The 22,456-nt window shown below is 37.1% G+C and overlaps 1 protein-coding gene across 2 annotated transcripts in view; it reads right to left on the minus strand.

Moving 5' to 3' along the window:
* Positions 1 to 5,350: 5,350 nt before the first annotated feature.
* The window catches only part of LOC123529434 (protein mono-ADP-ribosyltransferase PARP3-like), a 47,271-nt gene continuing 30,165 nt past the window's right edge, over positions 5,351 to 22,456 (minus strand). For both annotated transcript variants that reach the window (XM_045309763.2, XM_045309764.2), the window contains exons 10-12: positions 20,502 to 20,679; positions 17,165 to 17,308; positions 5,351 to 13,082 (exon numbers count right to left, since the gene is read on the minus strand). In XM_045309763.2, the coding sequence (XP_045165698.2) occupies positions 12,913 to 13,082; positions 17,165 to 17,308; positions 20,502 to 20,679 (492 nt within the window). In that variant the 3' untranslated portion in view covers positions 5,351 to 12,912. The remainder of the gene's footprint in view (positions 13,083 to 17,164; positions 17,309 to 20,501; positions 20,680 to 22,456) is intronic.

Genomic DNA, 22,456 nt, shown 5'->3' on the forward strand with positions numbered 1-22,456 from the left:
TTCGGAAACGGATTTCTTTTTACCAATTTAAAACTGTTCAGGAAAAAATTGCATTCTATACACATGTATAAATTATTTTAAATTCACCTAAGGATCTTCTTCTACACATGTTGTTTATTAGTCATGCCTTCGCGAGATAAGCCTGCATCGGTTTACACAAGTCTTCCGGTAATTTAATTGATATTTGTGGGATAAGATAGAGCAAGTTTATAAATACTTTACACAAAGGGATCCGCAACGTGAGTAGCAGATTTTTGAAAGTTTTACTTAGTTTAATTGTTATTCTTTTTAATGTTACGTATTCTTTCAAAGATTGATGCATTATGTTTATTACTTTAAAAATCAATTGCGTTTAACATAAAACTTCATTACATTTTATGAGGTTATAGAGATTTCTTTTAGAATTTAAAATATAACATGTTTGTTTTGCACGTAGCAATTATGTTCTTTAGTAATAGCTCTAGCATACTTGTGTAAGTTTTCAAATTTTATGAAATGATGAAACTGTCAAATTTTATACATTTCAGATGGTAATTTTAGCGGAGTTGAAGAATCATGCAGACATGACTAAACTTGAAAGTTTCAATTACTGGATTACCTTTTTTGGATTTATGATATTAGACTTATGTCGCTTTCATGTGAAATAAAGATGATAAAATACATGTGTTGATTACTTGTTTGATTGCAAATTCTGTTGAAAATTTGGTCAGATTTTGGTTGGAAAGTGGTTAGATTTTGGTTGGAAAATGGTCGGATTGCGACGTCTAGCCAACGTCGGGATCCGACGTCTAAACGGTTTGCAAATCCAACCAAAATCCAACGTTAATCTGACGTCGGGGTCCGACGTCTATACGACGTCTAACCGACGTCAAGTGTCTACTGGGATAAATGTATATACTTTGATTATATATACAATGTTTTTAATCGATGATAGTGAGTTGTAAAACTAGTAACTGTTTTAATTAACACAAACACTGATTAATTTTTACACGTTCAGCAGTTGGCCAGCGTACTTACACACCTGATAAAAAATTTGACAACTAAAACTAATTGCTGTGAAAGTCATTAACGAATCCTCTCTTTCAAACTGTTAATGGTGGACTGATATGTATATTTTAGTTTCAATATTTAGTTTATGGTTATCTTAAAACCTTTTTAAATACCATAAAAGCAGGTTAACTGATATTAACACTTAATTATTACAGCATGTATTTAAGCGCATGTTGAAGACATTCTTTAAGATACGACATTTAACAGCATCATCAGCAAACGGTAGTAAAACATTCTATTATGCCTTTAATAGAGATGTACCCTTAACCGTCTTTACACAATCAATGTGTCTATAGAGGGAAATTGTTGAGTGAATACCGTTTGTAAATCCTAATCCTACATGTCCATGTTATATTAATACAATGCAAAAATTATCTGTCTATGTTACATGCTATACAGGATGACACAGACATGCATCTAATAAAACCCGCCGTAAATTAAAGCGTGAATCATAACTGAAGGGAACAATGACTCAGTCTGCGCTGGTCCACCTAAGACGGTGTCTTGCTCAATGTAAACGTTGCCGGCGGTGCCTATAGGCCAGGGCTTCGGAAATTTGCCGGTTTGTCGGTTTTGGACCGATTTTTTACTTTTCAGACCGATTCATAAAGTGAAAAAACAAAAAAAAATCGGTCCCGTAAAAATGGAGAAAAGTATAAATTTCTGTCTGATATCTCAATACACCATCTACTGCCAAGCAGGAAATTGTTGGTCGCACCCTCAGATAATCAATAAACGTGTCAAACAGTCTGACTGTTTTTCCGGAGCCCTGCTATAGGCAATAGCTCAGTACCGACGTATGGCCGTCTGGTGCGTAAACCGCCGCTTCTCAAGTGATTCAGGACAGTTTAGGAAGAAATGGGACGCCGTGTGTTCCTAACATGCTGCTTGCAGTGTCGTTTGCAATTTAAGTACGCGATCTCCCAGATTAGTGACTAGAATGTAATGATCTTGGCGAGATCTCGTCACTTTGCCTCAGGGTTGTCGGGGAAGATCAGCTACACTTCCGGTTGCATCGTATTTCATCTAAAGTTGCTGAATGGTCTTGAGGTGTCTGTTGAATTAAGATACATGTATTCGCAACCTGAGATGTTAATTAGACTCGCATTCATTCAAACGCTAAATACGTTATTTATTACTGAAACATCATATATAGATGAAAAGACATTTTATTTAATAAACAAACGCATTCATGAGCTTTTTATAAGCAAAACAGAAGCTGTTTGAAAAAATGATGTGTATAATGTTCGAATCCTTGCATTTTCGTTGGACAGAGTGAGTATAATTAATATTTCATTTATGTCTGGCATTAAATGACTTCATGAATGCATTGTCTACCAATTTATTTTGTAATTACTTTCAGTAAAATATGCTACAAAGAATTATGATCTACAAAGTTATTCAAAGGCCGATGACATAATCAAAGCACTGAGAGGACTGATGTGGGCAGCGGATGGTCATGGGCATGAACAGTTAGCTTAAGTTTGGTGATTCTGTTAAACTATTTTTGATTAATAAGCATTTTCAACCTTTTTTTTAACAAATCAAGGGGAAAACTCTGCCTTCACTCATTCAAGGGGGATAATATTTGGAGATTCTATCGTAGAACATGTAATGCCCCCTTGATGCATTCAGTAATTGTACATGGAACAGAAATTTTTTGGTCACTGTGCACTAGACATTTGACGTACTGACCTCAAATCAATAATTATCGGTAATTTACCAGTTATAAGTGACCTCTGTATCAAATGTGATCTTAGACCAAAGCATTCTCGAGTTATCTGGCAAAAAAGTTCTATTGTTCCGGGTCACTGTGACCTTGACCTTTGATCTACTGATCTCAAAATCAAGTCATGACAAACCTCCGGATCAACATTCATGATCCTAGGCTCCAACATATTTGAGTTATCATCCGGAAACCAACTGGTCTACAGACCGACCAAGAGTCATCATCAAACAATAATAATTACAATATACCCATCCTCATTCAAACTAAGATGTTTTTTTGAAAAGCCCATGTCTCCCCAAATGCATAGTAATAATAGGCAAGAAGCCCCATAGGGGATAGGAGCGAAAGTCAAAGAGACACTAATGGTTGGCTGCAATAGGGACCATCTACTTGGCATGTCCATAATCCTACGAAGTTTCAACATACTAGGTCGAGTGGTTCTCAAGTAAACAGTTTTCCATCTTCATGCCCCTGTGACCTTGACCTTTGATAGTGACCTACTCTGCATGTCCAATCATCCTATGAAATTTCAACATTCTGGGTCAAGTGATCCTCAAGTTATTGATCTGAAAGTTTTTTCATGTTCAGACCTCTGTGACCTTGACCTTATTTTAAGTGAACCCAAAAACGAGAAGGGACATCTACTATGTTATTCCTATCATGGTATGAAGTTTGAAGGTTCTGGGTCAAATGATTCTAAAGTTATTGGTCGGAAACTGTTTTCCATGTTCTGGTTCCTGTGACCTTAACCTTTGATCAAGTGATTGAAAACTCTATAGTGGTCATCCTTGCATCCTATGAAGTTTCAACATTCCTACTAATGAATTGTTGCTTTCATCTCGCTGAGCCCTGTTACTTCAAACATTAATTTTATTAGACTGAGAATTAATAAATTTTCTCTAACCTATACACGACAAAACTGGTAGACTGTGACAAAATCATATTGATGTATCTGGTGTGTACTATACAGTACTATTTACACGCAAAAACATTTTATTTTTATGTTAACGCAAATAAGTTATGGCGCAATTGTTCAGGCTTTCAACAGGAACAGCCACCGTGATGCCTCCGAGCAGGTCTTTATGCAAAAGTTTGATTGAACGAGAGCACTTATATAGTCCATATATGCATAGTTTGAATGGTTTCAAATGAAGAAGCCCAGGTGAGTACGAATTTTACCTCTGACCTATTGAACTCAGAAAATGATGGGAGTCGGCAACCTGGTGCAACATGCCTACCAAGTTTGAGGTTCCTGGGATAAAGCATTCTTCAGTAATCAACTAGCATGATTATAAATTCAGGAGATGCAGCAGAAGCTTCATATAGAACTCATTCAAATTCAAACAGATACTGCTTTTTTACATTAAAACCTGTTTTCTTTTTGTGTAAAAGAGTGATAAAATGCACAAGAGAAAATAATTTCTCTCACTAACGTTTTTACTGATACCCTTCATGTCTTATTCAACTACCAGCGTGAAGTTTTTTTGCTTTTTTTCTTGGTTTTAACGTCGCGCTGACACGATAGGTCATATGGCGACTTTCCAGCCTTAATGGTGGAGGAAGACCCCAGGTGCTCCTCCGTGCATTATTTCACCACGAGCAGGCACCTGGGTAGAACCACTGACCTTCCGTAAGCCAGCTGGATGGCTTCCTCACATGAAGAATTCAACGCCCCAGCGTGAAGTTAGCAGTAGAGCAGTTACAACAGTAACAGCAGTGATCATACTACTTTTGCTGTTTTAACAGCAGTGATCATACTACTGTTGCTGTTATAACAGCAGTGATCATACTACTTTTGCTGTTATAACAGCAGTGATCATACTACTGTTGCTGTTATAACGTTGCAGATGACTGTTGATGAAACGTACAGCAGTACTGTTATTTTTGTTTTGAAATAGCAACAGTAATACTGTTGTTTTCTTTGGCAGTTTGTTCCAATCAATGATTTGAGAACCACTTGACCCAGAATGTTTAAACTTCATAGGACGATTGGACATACAGATTTGATGACCCCTACTGATTTTGGGTCACTAGATCAAAAGTCAAGGTCACATGGGCCAGAACACGGAAACCCGTTTCCGATCAATTCCTTGACAGCCACTTTACCCAGAACGTTGAATCTTCATAAGATGACTGGATTTGCAGAGTAGATGACCCCTGTAGATTTTGGGGTCACTTGATCATAGGTCAAGGTCACATGGATCACAGCATGGAAAGCCATTTCCAGTCCACTTGACCCAGAACATGGAAACTTTATGGGGTGTTTGGAGTAGACGATCCCTATTGCATTTCAACCACTAAGCCAACCATCTTTGTCTCTGGTTTTCCCTCCCGTCTGCTATTGACTTCTTACCCATTACTACTATGCTTTTGGGGGTCATGCGCTTTTCTACAAAAGCATCTTCTAGTTCCACTCTATAAACAGATTGTTTCCCTTGTATAAAGAGTTCCCTTGTATAAAGAGGGCTTAGGGTGAGTCTCTACTTAACATAGATATTACCATTCATGATTCAACGAATCATGGTTATCAGTGATATAGTAATTTCCCATACTGAAAAGGTAAACACTTCATAAAGTTTTTTTCTTTATTTTCTATAAGAAATCTATCATTAAATACATGTTAACAGACTAAAAACTGGTTAATTCTTTAGTTCTAAAATATTCTAACAGTTAACATCTAGAAAATGGTTACATGGATTTTTAATAAATATCACTCACTGTACTAAAAGATTAATCTGATATACCTTTATTAAGGTTAATGACAGTTTACAACAAACTCTAACAACTTAAAACTATTTCACACTAGGTTCAAGGCCAAATTGCAAGTCTGTATGTTTACCCTAGATAGTTCCAACAAGAAACAAACACAAAGTTACATCAACAACAGTAACAAAAACACAGAATTTAGTGTCTATTAATCTGAGTAAGTCTTCCTTACAACTAGTACTTATATGTTAAAAAATTTAAATGATGACATTAGATCTTTAATGAATTAAAAAAATAAACACTCCTGGATATTTCAAGGGTTTAACAGAAAACTATCGTAACTCATATTAAATATAGAAAGAATTATGACCGTTTTGAACACAAATGGAGTTGCTCCTCGAGATATTTTGAGTATTGAAAGGTATTTTAAATGGATAATCAGCATGGCTAATACAACGAAACTAAAAAGTTTAAATAGAAACATACAGGTATTTTTGCTTAACTCGGTAAATGTGCAGATCAATATGAAAGAATTACTACTTCAAATAGCATCAAGTTCATTACTACTCTGTTAATGAAACCAGCATGATTTTTATCAAGATATTTCGGTGAAGATGTAAGAATGGGTATAATCAAGGCCTTCATGTGGTTTGTTGTCTTATTTACCACAGTTCTTCATTCAGATGCTTCAATATCAAACCACTTGAGCTAACGCTCTTGTGGTTCAATTCCTACACATCTGAACTCTGAACCATAATAAATCAGGAGACCAACCACTCGAAAGTTGACTATTTGTTAAATAAAACAATCTTAACAATATTTTTCATATCAATGCAAAATAAAAATACACAACAGATGTAAATAATTGTATACCGTAAGAAAACAATGTATTTAAAAGTGTGTTAGTAAAATCAATCAATAAATCAACAATTTAACACAAGATAAAAAATAGAAATACAAGAAAGATAAATATGTATAAAGAAGCAAAAACATGCACGTCAATAAATGTTTTATAATGTAAATAGTCATTATAAAAGAACAAAACAAACATCACAGACATGTGGTAATAGTATGTAACTTAGCAATATCAGCATTCAAAATAATGGTCTAGTTACCATAGAATTGCTTTTTAATCATAACTATGACAAAGTAATACAATGTGACTAAGTATAATCAGAAGGACAGTTGTACCGAAAACAAAAATACACGACTCTTATACAAAATGCTGGTTATACGTTTGTGCTATATACGTCTGATGAGTTTGGAAGTATACAAATGCAAAACCAGTACACAATGAAAAGTTATCTTCCTTGACTAAAAATTAAAAAAAGATAAATGTATTATATTTCTTACAGAAGAAATTTGTTTTAGTGGTTAAATATTCTTTTACATATTTGTTAATGTTCTTACAAGCTCTAATACTGCATGGATGCATAACACTTACTTGAAAATCATTATTATTTCATTGCTGATTTGTTTTTAAAAATGTATTTAAGTGATTTTAATGCAATATAGTTGAAACTCTCTATCTCGAGTTCAATCATCTCAAACTTTCGGCTATCCCGAAGACATTTTCAAGTCCTTACCTGAAAACATGCGTACAACTGCACAAAGTATCGTTTAAGTAGAATTTCATTTATCTCGAAGTAAGACGCCCAATACCTTGGAATTCGATATTCCAAGTTTTAACTGTAATAAGATTTGTTGTGTTTGCAGGAGCATGGTCATGCGCTTTCAAACTTACATGTACAGGTCGCAGTTTTTCAGTAATATACTGCTAAATGTTAACTTTAAATCTACAAAACACTTACGTTCATAGAAAGTGTCACAAAATCAAAATATGAAATATTTCTATAATATACCAAATTTTATCTATTATTTAAAGTACCAGTACATATTTCTATATTTATGATACATATTCAAAGCAGTTTAGAATACAGTCAAACTTTTTTTCGCTTGAATTCAAATGATTCAAACACTACTCTTCACTTAACTCATCATCTGGTCATGGCAAAATCACTGTAAAATGCATATTGTTTGACCCCATAATAATTAGAACATTAGAGGCTTGTCTTCAAATAAACAAGAGGACCATGATGGTCCTGAATCGCTCACCTATCCCCACATGACCCAGTTTTGAACTGAGTATGACGTTGTTATTTCTATTATTTGACATAGTGACCTAGTTTTTGAGCACATGTGACCTAGATATCATCAAGATAAAAATTCTGACCAATTTTCATGAAGATCCATTGAAAAATATGACTTGAGAGGTCACAAGGTTTTTCTAATATTTGACCTAATGACCTAGTTTTTGAAGGCACGTGACCCACTTTTGAAAATGACCTAGATATCATCAAGGTGAACATTCTCACCAATTTTCATGAAGATCTCATGAAAAATATGGCCTCTAGAGAGGTCACAAGGTTTTTCTATTTTTAGACCTACTGACCTAGTTTTTGACCGAACATGACCCAGTTTTGAACTTGACCTAGATATCATCAAGGTGAACATTCTCACTAATTTTCATGAAGATCCATTGAAAAATATGGCTTCTAGGGAGGTCACAAGGTTTTTCTTATTTTTAGACCTACTGACCTTGTTTTTGACCGCACGTGACCCAGTTTGGAATTTGACCTGGATATCATCAAGTTGAACATTCTCACCAATTTTCATGAAGATCCATCGAGAAATATGGCCTCTAGAGAGGTCACAAGGTTTTTCTATTTTTAGAACTACTGACCTAGTTTTTGACTGCACGTGACCCAGTTTCGAATTTTATCTAGATATCATCAAGGTGAACAATCTGACTAATTTTCATAAAGATCCCATAAAAAATATGGCCTCTAGAGAGGTCACAAAGTTTTTCTATTTTTAGACCTACTGACCTAGTTTTTGACCACATGTGACCCAGTTTCGAACTTGACCTAGACATCATCAAGGTGAACATTCTGACAAATTTTCATGAAGATCCATTGAGAAATATGGCCTCTAGAGAGGTCACAAGGTTTTTCTATTTTTAGACCTACTGACCTAGTTTTAGACCGCACGTGACCAAGTTTTGAATTTGACCTAGATATCATCAAGATGAACATTCTGACCAATTTTCATAAAGATCCCATGAAAAATATGGCCTCAAGAGAGGTCACAAGGTTTTTCTATTTTTAGACCTACTGACCTAGATTTTGACTGCACGTGACCCAGTTTCAAACTTGACCTAGATATCATCAAGGTGAACATTCTGACTAATTTTCATGATGATCCATTGAGAAATATGGCCTCTAGAGAGGTCACAAGGTTTTTCTATTTTTAGATCTACTGACCTAGTTTTTAACCCCACGTGACCCAGTTTCGAACTTGACCTAGATATCATCAAGATGAACATTCTGACCAACTTAAAGTTCCCATGAAAAATGTGACCTCTAGAGTGGTCACAAGCAAAAGTTTACGCACGCACGCACGCACGCACAGACGGATGGACTGACGGACGGACGACGGACGCCACGCGATCACAAAAGCTCACCTTGTCACTTTGTGACAGGTGAGCTAAAAATAATATATCATGATTTTTCAAAACAGAAAAAACGTATATACAGTAATAAAAGATCATACATAGGTACAATTTGTTGCACTGCACAACTGTGCTCACCTTTAATCTTACATTTTTCAAAATAATTTTAGCAAAAACTGACAGAGTAACAAGACTTCTTCACATTTTATTTATAAAATAAAGATTGACTCAAAACCCCATAGATAGCACAGTTTTCACTTTATAATGTACAAAGACAGATGAGCCGCACTATGAGAAAACCAACATAGTGCATTTGCAACCAATATGGATCCAAACCTAATGGTTTCTCTAATTGCAATAGGCTTTGAAAGCGAACAGCATGGATCCTGACCAGACTGCGCGGATGCGCAGGCTGGTCTAGATTCATGCTGGTCGCAAGTGCACTATCTTGGTTTTCTCATGGTGCGGCTCAGATATATTTTGGTCACTTTCGTTGAGTTTTGACATAAATCTGACAATCTAATTAAAATCTTATATTGCTTCACTTACATTTAAAGAAAATCATGCATTTTAGTTTGACTGAAATCTGGAAACAAATTCATCTTGGAGAGAAACACCCGTGGCTAAGCAATTAACAAATTTCAAGAATATTAAAACATAGCAACATGCTTAGCTCAGCACTTATCCTAGATTTCAGGAAACAAACAAAATACAGTCGACGCTGTATCAAGAGACCACCCAAGGGACTGCTAAAAAGTGGTCTTTTAATGGAACGGTCTCTTAATGAATTTCAGTCAGATGAAGAGAAAAGTTATTTTTTAATATTAATGTACTTTTCGTTTAGCCGATGTGGATGCCATGATGGCGAAAAACTGCATGTATGATTTCAAAATCTGTTTTAAGATCGTGAACGAAGTTAATTGCATTCAGTCAGGTGCAAAAGCTACTCGCCAAGAACAGAGGTGAAGAAATGCCCAGCAGGAATTAGGTACCCGGTTACTTAATAGATACTTTTGTCGAATATTTTACCTGTTGGGACTACATTTATGTGGTCGCTAGTCGTTAAATAAAAAAGTCGTTTAATAGAATGAATTTATGTACTGTAAACATTCGGGAGGGATTCTGACCGGTCGTTCAATAAACAAGAGCTGTCGGAGGACAGCAACGCTCGACTATTTAACAGCCTTGTCGCTTGAATGAATAAGAAAGTCGAAAAAGGGGCATAATTTAGTAAAAAAGTAAAATAGGGTTATGGAACCTGCATAGTGCTTATCAGCTCATGACAGTGAACTAGTGTGTGAAGTTTCAATCCTTTCCCATTAGTGGATACTGAGATACCAGCTTACATACAAAAACTTAACCAAAAATTTCTATGTTGAAAAAGGGGCATAATTTTGTAAAAAAGCAAAATAAAGTTATGGGACCTGCTTTGGGCTTGTCAGATCATGACAGTGAACAAGTGTGTGAAGTTTCAATCCATTCCCATTAGTGAGTACTGAGATACCAGCTTACATACAAAACCTTAACCAAAAAATTTTAAGTCAAAAAAGGGGCATAATTTTGTAAAAAAGCAAAATAGAGTTATGGAACCTGTGCAATGTAAGTCAGTTTATCACAGTAAATAAGTGTGTGAAGTTTCAATCCATTCCCACAAGTGGTTACTGAGATACCAGCTTACATACAAAACCTTAACCAAAAATTTCTAAGTCAAAAAAGGGGCATAATTTTGTAAAAAAGCAAAACAGAGTTATGGAACCTGTGTAATGTAAGTCAGTTTATCACAGTGAATAAGTGTGTGAAGTTTCAATCCATTCCCACAAGTGGTTGCTGAGATACCAGCTTACATACAAAAACTTAACCAAATCGGGACGCGGACACGGGCACCGACGCGGACGCGGACGCCGACGCATGGGCGAGTCCAATAGCTCTACTATTCTATGAATAGTCGAGCTAAAAATCGCTTAATAGGTGGTCGCAAGTACGATGTTGACTGTAATTAACTGCCAAACAATTAAAAACCTTCATTATCACTTTTTTCAGTCATACCCAGGAATGCTGAGGCTAAACATTTGTTTATCAGAATACCTGATTATTTTTAGAGTTGACTGTTTGTTGAACTGTACTGATAATTGAATAACAGTGTGCTGTCAATGTCTGGGCACATTTCTGATAGTTAATTACCACAAGAAAATTGCAGGCAGTTCACATACAAGTCTTTATCCTTGCTGGATAGTTCTGAACCATTTCAAACTTGCTCCAGCTTTTATAAAGTTTGTATTTTCAATGTCTCCTTTGATCTTTTCTTATAAGCCAGAATAAAAGTATAAACTAGAAAATGTTTTTGTAAAAAAGCGCATGTCTCCCCAAATGCAAAGTCCTATAGGCAAGAAGTCAATAGGGGTCAGGAGCGAAAGTCAAAGAGACACTGATGGTTGGCTGCAATAGGGATCATCTACTTGGCATGTCCAGTCATCCCGCTAAATTTCAACACTCTTGGCCTAGTGGTTCTCAAGTCACTGTTCAGGCTCCTGTGACCTTGACCTTTGATCAAGTGACCTCAAATTAAATAGGGGTCATCTAGTCTGCATGTCCAATCATCCTATTAAGTTTCAACATTGTAGGTCAAGTGGTTCTCAAGTTATTTCCAAAAAATGATTTTACATGAACAGGCCACTGTGACCTTGACCTTTAATTGACTGACCCCAAAATCAATAGGGGTCATCTACTTTGCATGTTCAATCATTCTGGGTCAAGTGGTTCTCAAGTTATTGATCAGGCCCCTGTGGCCTTGACCTTTAACAGAGTGATCCCAAAATCGTTAGGGGTCATCTACTCTGCATGACCAATCATCTATGAAGTTTCATCATTCTGGGTCAAGTGGTTCTCAAGTTACTGACCGGAAATGGTTTTCAATGTTCAGGCCCCTGTGACCTTGACTTTTGACAGAGTGACCCCAAAATCAATAGGGGTCATCTACTCTTCATGACCAATCATCCTATGAAGTTTCAACGTTCTGGGTCAAGTGGTTCTCTAGTTAATGATCGGAAATGGTTTTCAATGTTCAGGCCCCTGTGACCTTGACCTTTGACGGAGTGACCCCAAAATCAATTGACCAATCATCCTATGAAGTTTCAACGTTCTTGGTCAAGTGGTTCTCTAGTTATTGATCGGAAATGGTTTTCAATGTTCAGGCCCCTGTGACCTTGACCTTTGACAGAGTGACCCCAAAAACAATAGGGGTCGTCTACTCCAGCAGCCCTACAACCCTATAAAGTTTGAAGGTTCTAGGTCAAATGGTTCTCCAGTTATTGTTTGGAAATGAAGTGTGACGTACGGACGGACAGACAGGGCAAAAACAATATGTCTCCTGGGGGAGACATAAATATCACAAAGTACCGGTCAATGTTCAAATTACAGTCAAACTTTGTTAACTCAAACTCTTCGTGACCGACAAAATTGGTTCGAGTTATTGTAAAAAATTTAAAGGGTGGTGTTGGAGTTATCTGAGTATGAGTCAACAAGTTTAACTGTAATAACAAAATGTGCGAAATCTTTATTCAGTCAGTTCTGTCACCTGCTTTTACAATTATTAAGAAAAATACTAATACTATGAAACAATTAATATTCGTGTTGGACTAAAATTTCATTGATTTCATAGTTAAAGTCAACCCATGAAATTTAGTTCTATCAAACTACTAAAATTCCCATTTATTTTATATTCCAAACTTGAAGTCTATGAATTCATATCCCTACAAAATGATCATTATTTAAAACAAAGACACGAAATTTGATGATTTCATGGTTACTGCATTACGAAGGTAAGAATAAATCAAAACAAACAAAATATGATCTGGATTACCACTCATGTGCCAAGTCATGTAAAGGAAATGTTAGGAAGTTTCTCAATACATCTGAATTAGAAATCCATCAGGAGCAAATAACGGATTCGATTCTGACTTTCCTTGTATATAAGATATTCACTTTGCGAAAAGTGACTGTGGGACCAGCCCGGGTTTGGGATGGCTTTCCCCTGTGGTACAACTACCTTCTTACCATCAAAGGTCAAGGTTGTATTTTGTTTAGGATCTGAAAAAAAGAAAACTTATTTAGTATATACATTACATCAGAGAATAGGGATCTGATGACCTTAGATCGCTCACCTGTGTTTCACCACTGAAACAGGTACAGAGTACCTGTAATACTTGTACAAAGTATTTCAAGAAGTATTTTTGCCAAAACTGCTTTGAAAACTGGTCTGAACATGGACATGTAAAATATGTATAATCTTGGTGGATGGTCACCTGGGTAGAATTACTGACCTTCCATAAGCCAGCTGAATGGCTTCATCACATGAAGAATTTAATGCCAGAGTGAGGCTTGAACCCACATCAGAAGGGGCAAGTGATTTGAAGTCAGCAACCTTAACCACCTGACAACAGAGGTTTCATACGAGATGATGTTCGTAACAAGGTGTGGACAGACATGTGAGTGATCCCAAAAGCTCATCCCAAGCATTTTGTGCTCAAGTGATCTAACAAGAGGGAAACCCTGTATCACTCACTTGACTTTGTTCTTATCCCAGATAACCTAGTATCTAGTTTTACTTAGATTTCATTAAAATAAACATTGTAACCATGCTATATGTTAATCAATTAGGAAAATAAGCAAGTTTTACACTGATCTGACATACTGACCAAGTTTTTCACCCTAATCAAAAACATTTCTAACTTCACTTAGATTTTATAGACAAACATTCTGACAATATTTCATGAAAATGAACTATTAAGTGTGATATTAACCTAGTTTCAGACATGGATCTAAGTAATATTTTATAACAACCATGTGACAAATAATAAAAAAAGTTTCATGAACACCAGGAAGAACATGTGCCTTCGTGTGGGTTAACAAGGTTTTTCTATAATTTAACCTAGTGACCTAGTTTTTAATCTCAGATGAACTACTTTCAAGTCTGACACATTCTGACAAAGTTTTATAGAAAATGTGGCTATCAGTGTGTTAACAACATTTTTTCTATTTTTTTTTATGATTTATGACAAAGTGTAAAACAGATAATACAGTTTCAAACTCGTCTTAGATTTCATAAACTTTAAGACAAACATTCTGAGCAAGTTTCATTTATGTTGAACCATAATGGTTACCTTTCATGCTAAGTGTAAGGGATGCATGAAGATGGATACAGCTCTCCTTGAGCACTTTGTGCTCAGGTGAACTTGAAAAGCATATCATTTTAAAATTAGGTATGTGTTTCAGGACATGTTTACTCCAAAAATAACAATAATTGTATTCATAGAACAGGGATGCCCTCACATACTGGCACCATCCTCTTAATAGCAAAGTGTTTAGTACATGAATAAACAATCTTCACAAAAAGGATGTTCCACGGAAAGTTTGAAGTAAATTGTATTCAGGTAATGTTGTGCATCTGAGCAACTTAAAGTCTTTGAACCAATTCTTTCAAAAAGTGCATGAGGAGTTGAACACACCAAATTTCTTCACTATGGCCTATTTTGTGAAATTAAGAAAGGGCCATAATTCTAGAAAAAATTGCCACAGAAAACAAGAGCTGTCACTACTGGTGACAAATGCCCCCGAAGCATGCCCAAGAATGCTACAGTTGTCTGAGCAAATAAAACACACATCATTTTGTGACCTTGACCTTGACCCTAGAGACCAGAGTCATAAGGGTGACACTCCTTCTCAATATGGTTAACATCTGTGTCAAATTATTTTCAAATTTCAAATCCCTTAATAAATGGCAGAGTTATTGACCAGACGAGACAAACCTTTGACTTCTATGTGTTACCTTGACCTTGGAGCTAGGGGTCTATGTCTTGTGCACGGCATGTCATCTCAATATAGGAAACATCTATACCAAGGTATTTTAAAATCCCTTTATCGATAGCAGAGTTATAATCCAGACAAGAAACAGACCATGTTAACCTTTAACCTCTAAGTGTGACCTTGACCTAACAGCTACAGATCTGGATCTTAAGCAAGGCACATTGTGTCATTGTGGGGAACATTTATGCCAAGTTATTTCAAAATCCCTTCATCAATGTCAGAGTTATGGACCAGACACGAAACAGACCCTGTTAACCTTTGACCTCTAAGTGTGACCTTGACCTATGAGCTAGGGGTCTGGGTCTTGTGCAAGACATGTTGGCTCATTATGGTTAACATTTATGTCAAGTTATTTCAAAATCTCTTCATGGATGGCAGAGTTATGGACCGGACACGAAACAGACCCTGTTAAATCTTTAACCTCTAAGTGTGACCTTGACCTTGGAGCTAGGGGTCTGCGTCTTGTGAAAGACATGTTGTCCCATTATGGTGAACATTTTGCCAAGTTATTTCAAAAGTCCCTTTATGAATGACAGAGTTATAGCCCGGACACAAAGTTACATGGAAAGAAGGATGGACAGTGCGATTTTAAAATGCCCACCTTCTGGGGCATAAAATCCATTATCTATGGTTATCTTCATATCAATGTCCTTCATCTGTGAAACTTTAAAGCATATTCTTCCAATAGTGTTTGAGGAGTTGGACATAAAAGATATTTTCTATTTTTATACAGCAAAAGTATCAAACGGCCAGAACTGCAATAACAAGCAAGTCATGATGACTCTGGATCGCTCACCTGAGTAAAATGAGCTAGATGTTTCAAATGTCAAACTGACGATATAATATTAAGAAAGTCAGTAGGTCACATTCATGGTCAATGAAATTCAGTTTTACGATTTGTGTGCAAAACTGTATGTCATCAAAATTTCAAGGCTGTATCTTAAAAAACAAGAAAATAGGTCAGTAGGTCAAGGTCACAGTCAAGTGACATCATATTACTTGGGGTCATCAGGTAATTATAATTAAACAGTCTTTGAAATAGGATCAGATGATTTTTTACTAAGTGACCCCAAGGCGGGGCCTCTTTTAACCCCAGGGGCATAATTTGAACAATTTTGGTAGAGGACTACTAGACAATGCATCATACCACATATCAAAAGCCTAGGTCGTATGGTTTCAGACAAAAAGATTTTTAAAGCTTTTTCCTATTTAAGTCTATATAAAACCTGGGACCCCCAGGGCAGGGCCTCTTTTCCCCCAAGGGGTACAACTTTGGTTGAGGACCATAAGACAATGTTACAAACCAAAGATCAAAGGTCTAAGTGTTGTGGTTTCAGACAAGAAGATTTTTAAACTATTTTTCCTATATAAGTCTATGTAAACCATGTGACCCCTGGGGTGGGGCCACATTTGACCCTAGGGAGATAATTTGAACAATCTTGGTAGAGGACCACTAGATGATGCTACATACCAAATATCAAAGCCCTAGGCCATGTGGTTTTGTACAAGAAGATTTTCCAAGTTTTCCCTATATAAGTCTATATAATCCATTAGACCCCCTGGGCGGGGCCATATTTGACCCTAGTGGGATAATTTGAACAATTTTGGTAGAGGACCACTAGATGATGCTTCACACCAGATATCAAAGCCCTAGGCCCTGTGGTTTTGGACAAGAAGATTTTTAAAGTTTTTCCTTTCAGTTGCCATGGCAACCAGAGTTCTGCATGGAATTCAATTATTTGAATAATTTTGAAAGGGGGCCACCCAAGGATCATTCCTGTGAAGTTTGGTGTAATTCTGTCCAGTGGTTTTCAAGAAGATTTTTTTAGAAATTGCACGACGGACTACGCACGACGGACATCAAGTGGTCACAATAGCTCACCTTGTCACTTTGTGACAGGTGAGCTAAAAATGGTCACAGAAAAAGTTCCTTCCTATATGATCATCTACATATCAAGCTTGTTCATCCATGTAAGTTTGAAGAAAACCAGGCTAATAGTGTGGGACGAGTTTGACACACAAGATTTTGGGACATACAGATGGATGGACGGACATATGGACAGCAGCAACGCAATATGCCACCAAAAACTGGAAATTTTAAGTCCTGGTGAAAACTGTTTTCTTGATGTAAAACTATACACCATATGTGCTCACCTATGATAGTCTATTATTTCACCTGATAATGAGGTCTGGTATACAATATTTTACAACACATTCAATTGTGCAAAATTAACACAAATCCTTTCTATCTATAGCAATCAAAGTAAGGTAAGACAGGCAGACCATACAAGACATCAATTGCCTACCTGGCTCAGTATTTCCCTGTGCAATTACACAATCATGTCCTGCTGGGGCCGCTTTCAGGTGGCTCTGGTTGGTATCAACGTGTTTTTCCTTGCCCAATGCAACTTCATTCAGGAACATAATACCTGTCTTCCCTACTGTACCAACTAGAATATAAAAACATTTCATGTACTATCATGTCTGCAGACATGTATATCCTTCCTTGAAGGAGAAATATTCCACCGCTGTGAAGTTTCATAACAAGAAAGCCCTGAAGGCCCTGTATCTCTTGCCTAACAGTTCTTACCCTAAATAACCTAGTATCTAATCTGGCCTATATTTCACAGAGAAAAACATTATGACCATGTTATATGTAAATCAGGCAGGTAATTAACCCAGTTTTTCAATGATTTGACCAAGTGACATAATTTTTGACCTCAGGTACTCCACCTTTTAACTTGAACTAGATTTCATATAGACCAACAATATTTAAGATATTTAAAGTTTCAAATATATACATACAGGGAAACATGACCACACCCCAAGCATGCTATGTTTTATGAAAAATCAGAATAATTTGAATAATCTTGGTAGTAGGTCACACAAGGACCATTTGTGTGAAATTACATTAAAATCAGACTGACAGTTTCAGACCAACAGTTTCGTACAGTCCCGCCCGCTTAGCTCAGTAGGTAGAGCATTGGTCTATGGATCGCGGGATCGCGAGTTAGATCCTCGGGCGGAGCATATGTTCTGCGTGACTATTTGATAAACGACATTCTGTCTGAAATCATTGGTCCTCCACTTCTGATTCATGTGGGGAAGTTGGCAGTTACTTGCTGAGAACAGGTTTGTACTGGTACAGAATCCAGGAACACTGGTTAGGTTAACTGCCCGCCGTTACATGACTGAAATACTGTGGAAAAACAGCGTTAAACCCAAAAACAAACAAACAGTTTCATACAAGATTATTCCTAATAGTTTCCACTATATACAGGGAAAAGTGCCAACATCTTCTGGTGGCCCTGCTTTTTGGCAAATTATGATATCTGAACACTCTTGGTAAAGGATCATAAAAGGACCATTTGTGTGAAATTATTTTAAAATCTAGCCAGCAGGTTCACATAAGAAGGTTATTAAGGTTTCCACTAAATACATAATAAGGAAAAGTGACCATACCCCCTGGCTGCCATGTTCTTTGACGAAATTGAATAATTTGAACATGCTTGGCAAAAGAGTCACACAAGGACCATTTGTGCGAAATTATTTTAAAATGGAGCCAGCAAATTTATACAAAAAGATTTTTAAAGTTTCCACTATAAGTGATCAACCCCCTGACCACCATGTTTTTTGAAGAATCTGATTATTCTGAACAATCTTGGTAGAGAGTTACATCAGGACATAAGTGTGACATTATTTCCAATCAGACCAGGGGTTTAGGAGATTTTGTTTGAAAAAAATTCTATTTAGAGCTCTGGTGGCCCCTATGTGCAACCAAGCAAAGTGGTTTGAACAATTTTGGAAGAAGACCACCCAAGGAACATCTAAGCCAAGTTTCAACTTCCACCACACAGTTTCAGAGGAGATATTTGAATGGACAGGACAAAGTGATTCCTATATAACCCATCAAAGTTTGGTGTGGGTGTAATTATCAGAAGCAATATAACTCCAAGAACAAGAGCTGTCTAATGACAGCATGCTCAACTATTTGAAGCCGTCACATCTAATAAAAGCTTACAGAAATTTTTTTAATTGAAAAGGGGGCATAATTTTGTAAAATGAAAGTATGGAACCATGCTAAAATGGTTATTTCATGATGCCAAAGGCTTATGAATAGTTGAAAGCATTCAGTACAATAGTTCCTGAGAAACATGCTTACAGGTTAAACTTTCATCAAAATTTCTAAATTTCACAGTTTTGCTAAAATTAACCCACATCCGTGTGGTCATCTCATAATGCCAAAGGGCTAACATTTGGTCACATTAGCTTTTCTGAGAAACATGCTTACATGCAAACCTTTCTCAACAATTCTATGTTAAATACAGGCTGAGAAAAACTTCATTTGTCAATGCAAGAAATTGAGGCATGAATAGAAAATTAATTTGCTTTTATGAAGTAGAACATAGACGTAGGTGCAGGGTGAGGGGGGAAATTTTAAGAGTGGGGAGCCAGCATATGCTTTGCACCCCTCCCCCCGCCCCCCCCACACACACACAACTTTTTACCAAAACAAGAGCTGTCTCCATAGGATGACACATGCCCCCGATGGCACTTTGAATGAATAGTTATGGCCGATGTTAGAGTTTAGGACCTTTGACCTACGGAGCTGGGTCTTGCGCGCGACACGTCGACTTACTGTGTCACACATTCATGCGTAGTTATTTTAAAATCCATGCATGAATGACAAAGATATGGACCGGACACGCCCATCAATGCACTATCATGAAAAATGACCTTTAACGTCTAAGTGTGACCTTGACCTTTGAGCTACGGACCTGGGTCTTGCGCACGACACGTCGTCTTACTGTGGTACACATTCATGCCAAGTTATTTGAAAATCCATCCATCAATGACAAAGATATGGACCGGACACGCCCATCAATGCACTATCCTTTAATGTCTAAGTGTGACCTTGACCTTTGAGCTACGGACCTGGGTCTTGCGCGCGACACGTCGTCTTACTGTGGTACACATTCATGCCAAGTTATTTGAAAATCCATCCATCGATGACAAAGATATGGACCGGACACGCCCATCAATGCACCATCCTTTAATGTCTAAGTGTGACCTTGACCTTTGAGCTACGGACCTGGGTCTTGCGCGCGACATGTCGTCTTACTGTGGTACACATTCATGCCAAGTTATTTGAAAATCCATCCATCAATGACAAAGATATGGACCGGACACGCCCATCAATGCACTATCCTTTAATGTCTAAGTGTGACCTTGACCTTTGAGCTACGGACCTGGGTCTTGCACGCGACACGTCGTCTTACTGTGGTACACATTCAGGCCAAATTATTTGAAAATCCATCCATCGATGACAAAGATATGGACCGGACATGAAAATTGCGGACAGACTGACAGACCGACAGACTGACGGACCGACAGACGGACAGACGGTTCAAAAACTATATGCCTCCCTTCGGGGGCATAAAAACTAGTTGTCCAAACAAGAAGTTTCAGGGAAAATATGTTTAGGTTTGGCTAGCAGGCCCCCTACTTGGACCCCACCCCCAACTCTTTGAAATCACTCCTACCCCAATGTATTATAAATATATTATAAATATATTATAAATATATTATAAATATATGTATAACAAAATAGAGATATTAAAGGAAGATTAGAAAATGTCAAACCATATCCTGCAGACTTTGAATTTTCCGAGGCAAAGTAGATTCCAGATCCAACTCTGCCACCACTGTGAGGCATAATTCTCAAACCACTCTTTAAAATAGCTGCCACAACAGCCACATTGGTACCATGCCACAACAGTTTACGATTAGTGATCTTGTCATGGTCTTTAAACCTCCGATCCTGCAAATCAATAAAAGTCATTAGCCATTAAAGGGATGTAACAACAAAGGAGATGTAATTCGAATGAAGTAAGACTTATCTCCCTTACTAGTATCTACTTCAGCCTAAATCACCATTTTTGTAGGGATTTCAAATTTTAAAGATAAAGTACATGGGAATTAAAAGAGGCTCTAATTGGCTTAAGTGACTGACCTGAGGAGGACCACAACCTTTTGACCATTTGGTAAACTATTAAGCAGTTCATTAAAGGTTTTTGTACTATTCAATGCAACAAACCAAAAACCATAACCATCTGGACAAACTTGAGGATGCTACAGATAAAGTCTGATGAAGATCAATCAAGTTGTTCATGAGAAACAGTTGTTCAAACATTTTTCTACTTAAGCTCTGGCAGCCCCTACCAGCAGCCAGTCAAAATAAACAAAAGCTGTTTGTTAACACCTATGCCCCCAATGACGGGTTGTCCCATTTTCAGACCCATGAACACTTTGACCTTGACTTTTGACCTACTTAACCCAAAAGCTATAGGGGTCATCTACTTCATAAGCCCAATCATGCTACCAAGTTTAAAGGTTCTAGTTCAAGTGATTCTAAGGTTTTTGAGCAGAAACTGTTTTCAAGGTTCAGGCCGCTGTGACCTTTGACTAACTAACAACGAAAAAACAATAGGGGTCATATACTTCATAAGCCAAAACATGCTATCAAAATTGGAGGTTCTCAAGTTTTCATGCAGAACTTGTTTTCAATGTTTAGGTCACTGTGACCTTGACCTATTTACCAAAAAACAATAGGGGTCATCCACTTCATAAGCCAAATCATGCAATCCGGTTTGAAGGTTCTGGGTAGTGTTTTTTAATTTATTGAGCTGAAACCATTTTAAAGGTTCAGGCCCCTGTGACCTTTGACTTACTTACCCCAAAAATATTACGGATCACCAACTTCATAAGCCTAATCATGCTGTGAAGTTTGAAGGTTCTGGGTCAAGTGCTTCTGAAGTTATTATGCAGAAACTGTTTTCAAGGTTGAGGCCCCTATGACCTTGACCTTTGACTGATTGATCCCCTAAATTACAGAAGTCATCTACTTCATAAGCCCAATCATGCTACCAAGCTTGAAGGCTCCAGGTCAAGTAGTTCTCAAGTTATTGAGAAGGAACTGTTTGCTCTACCGACAGATGGACTGGCACATGCAAAGCAACATACCCCCACTTCTTTGAAGCAGGACATGAAAAGTCTACCAAAGGAAACTACAGACCAAGCTCAGCAAAGATCTTTCAAGCTGTTCATAAAAAAGAGGTCATGTAAAGGTTCTTGTATTGTCAGTTCTGGCAGCCCTTGTGCAAATGGCAAAGCAGAACTTCTTTTATCAAACTCGAGAGAGGTCCATGTAAGGATGCTACAGGCCAACGTTCATCACAATCCATCTAGCAGTTCATGACAAGTAGTTTACAGGCTTTTTCTATTTTCAGCTCTCATGGCCCTTTACAGGGCCCAAGCAAAGAAAGGCCATGTAGGAATGCTATAGACAAAGTTTCTAGAAGATCCATCCAGTGGTAGAAATACAGGTAACAGTTTTTGAGAAATTGACATTTTTGTGAATTTTCAAAGGCATCAAAAAAATCTAAAAAATGCTAATTTCTTCAAGGTCACTAGGGAGCCAGACTCACTATGAGGGTATTAAGTTAGTTTCTCAATCATCCTACAAGGTTTAAAAGAAATATATGTAATGGTGTTATTCCCAATTGTTGATGATGTCACCGCATCCAGATTTGGATCGC

This window comes from Mercenaria mercenaria, chromosome 13 (assembly GCF_021730395.1).
Source record: "Mercenaria mercenaria strain notata chromosome 13, MADL_Memer_1, whole genome shotgun sequence".
In the NCBI taxonomy this organism is placed as follows: domain Eukaryota; kingdom Metazoa; phylum Mollusca; class Bivalvia; order Venerida; family Veneridae; genus Mercenaria; species Mercenaria mercenaria.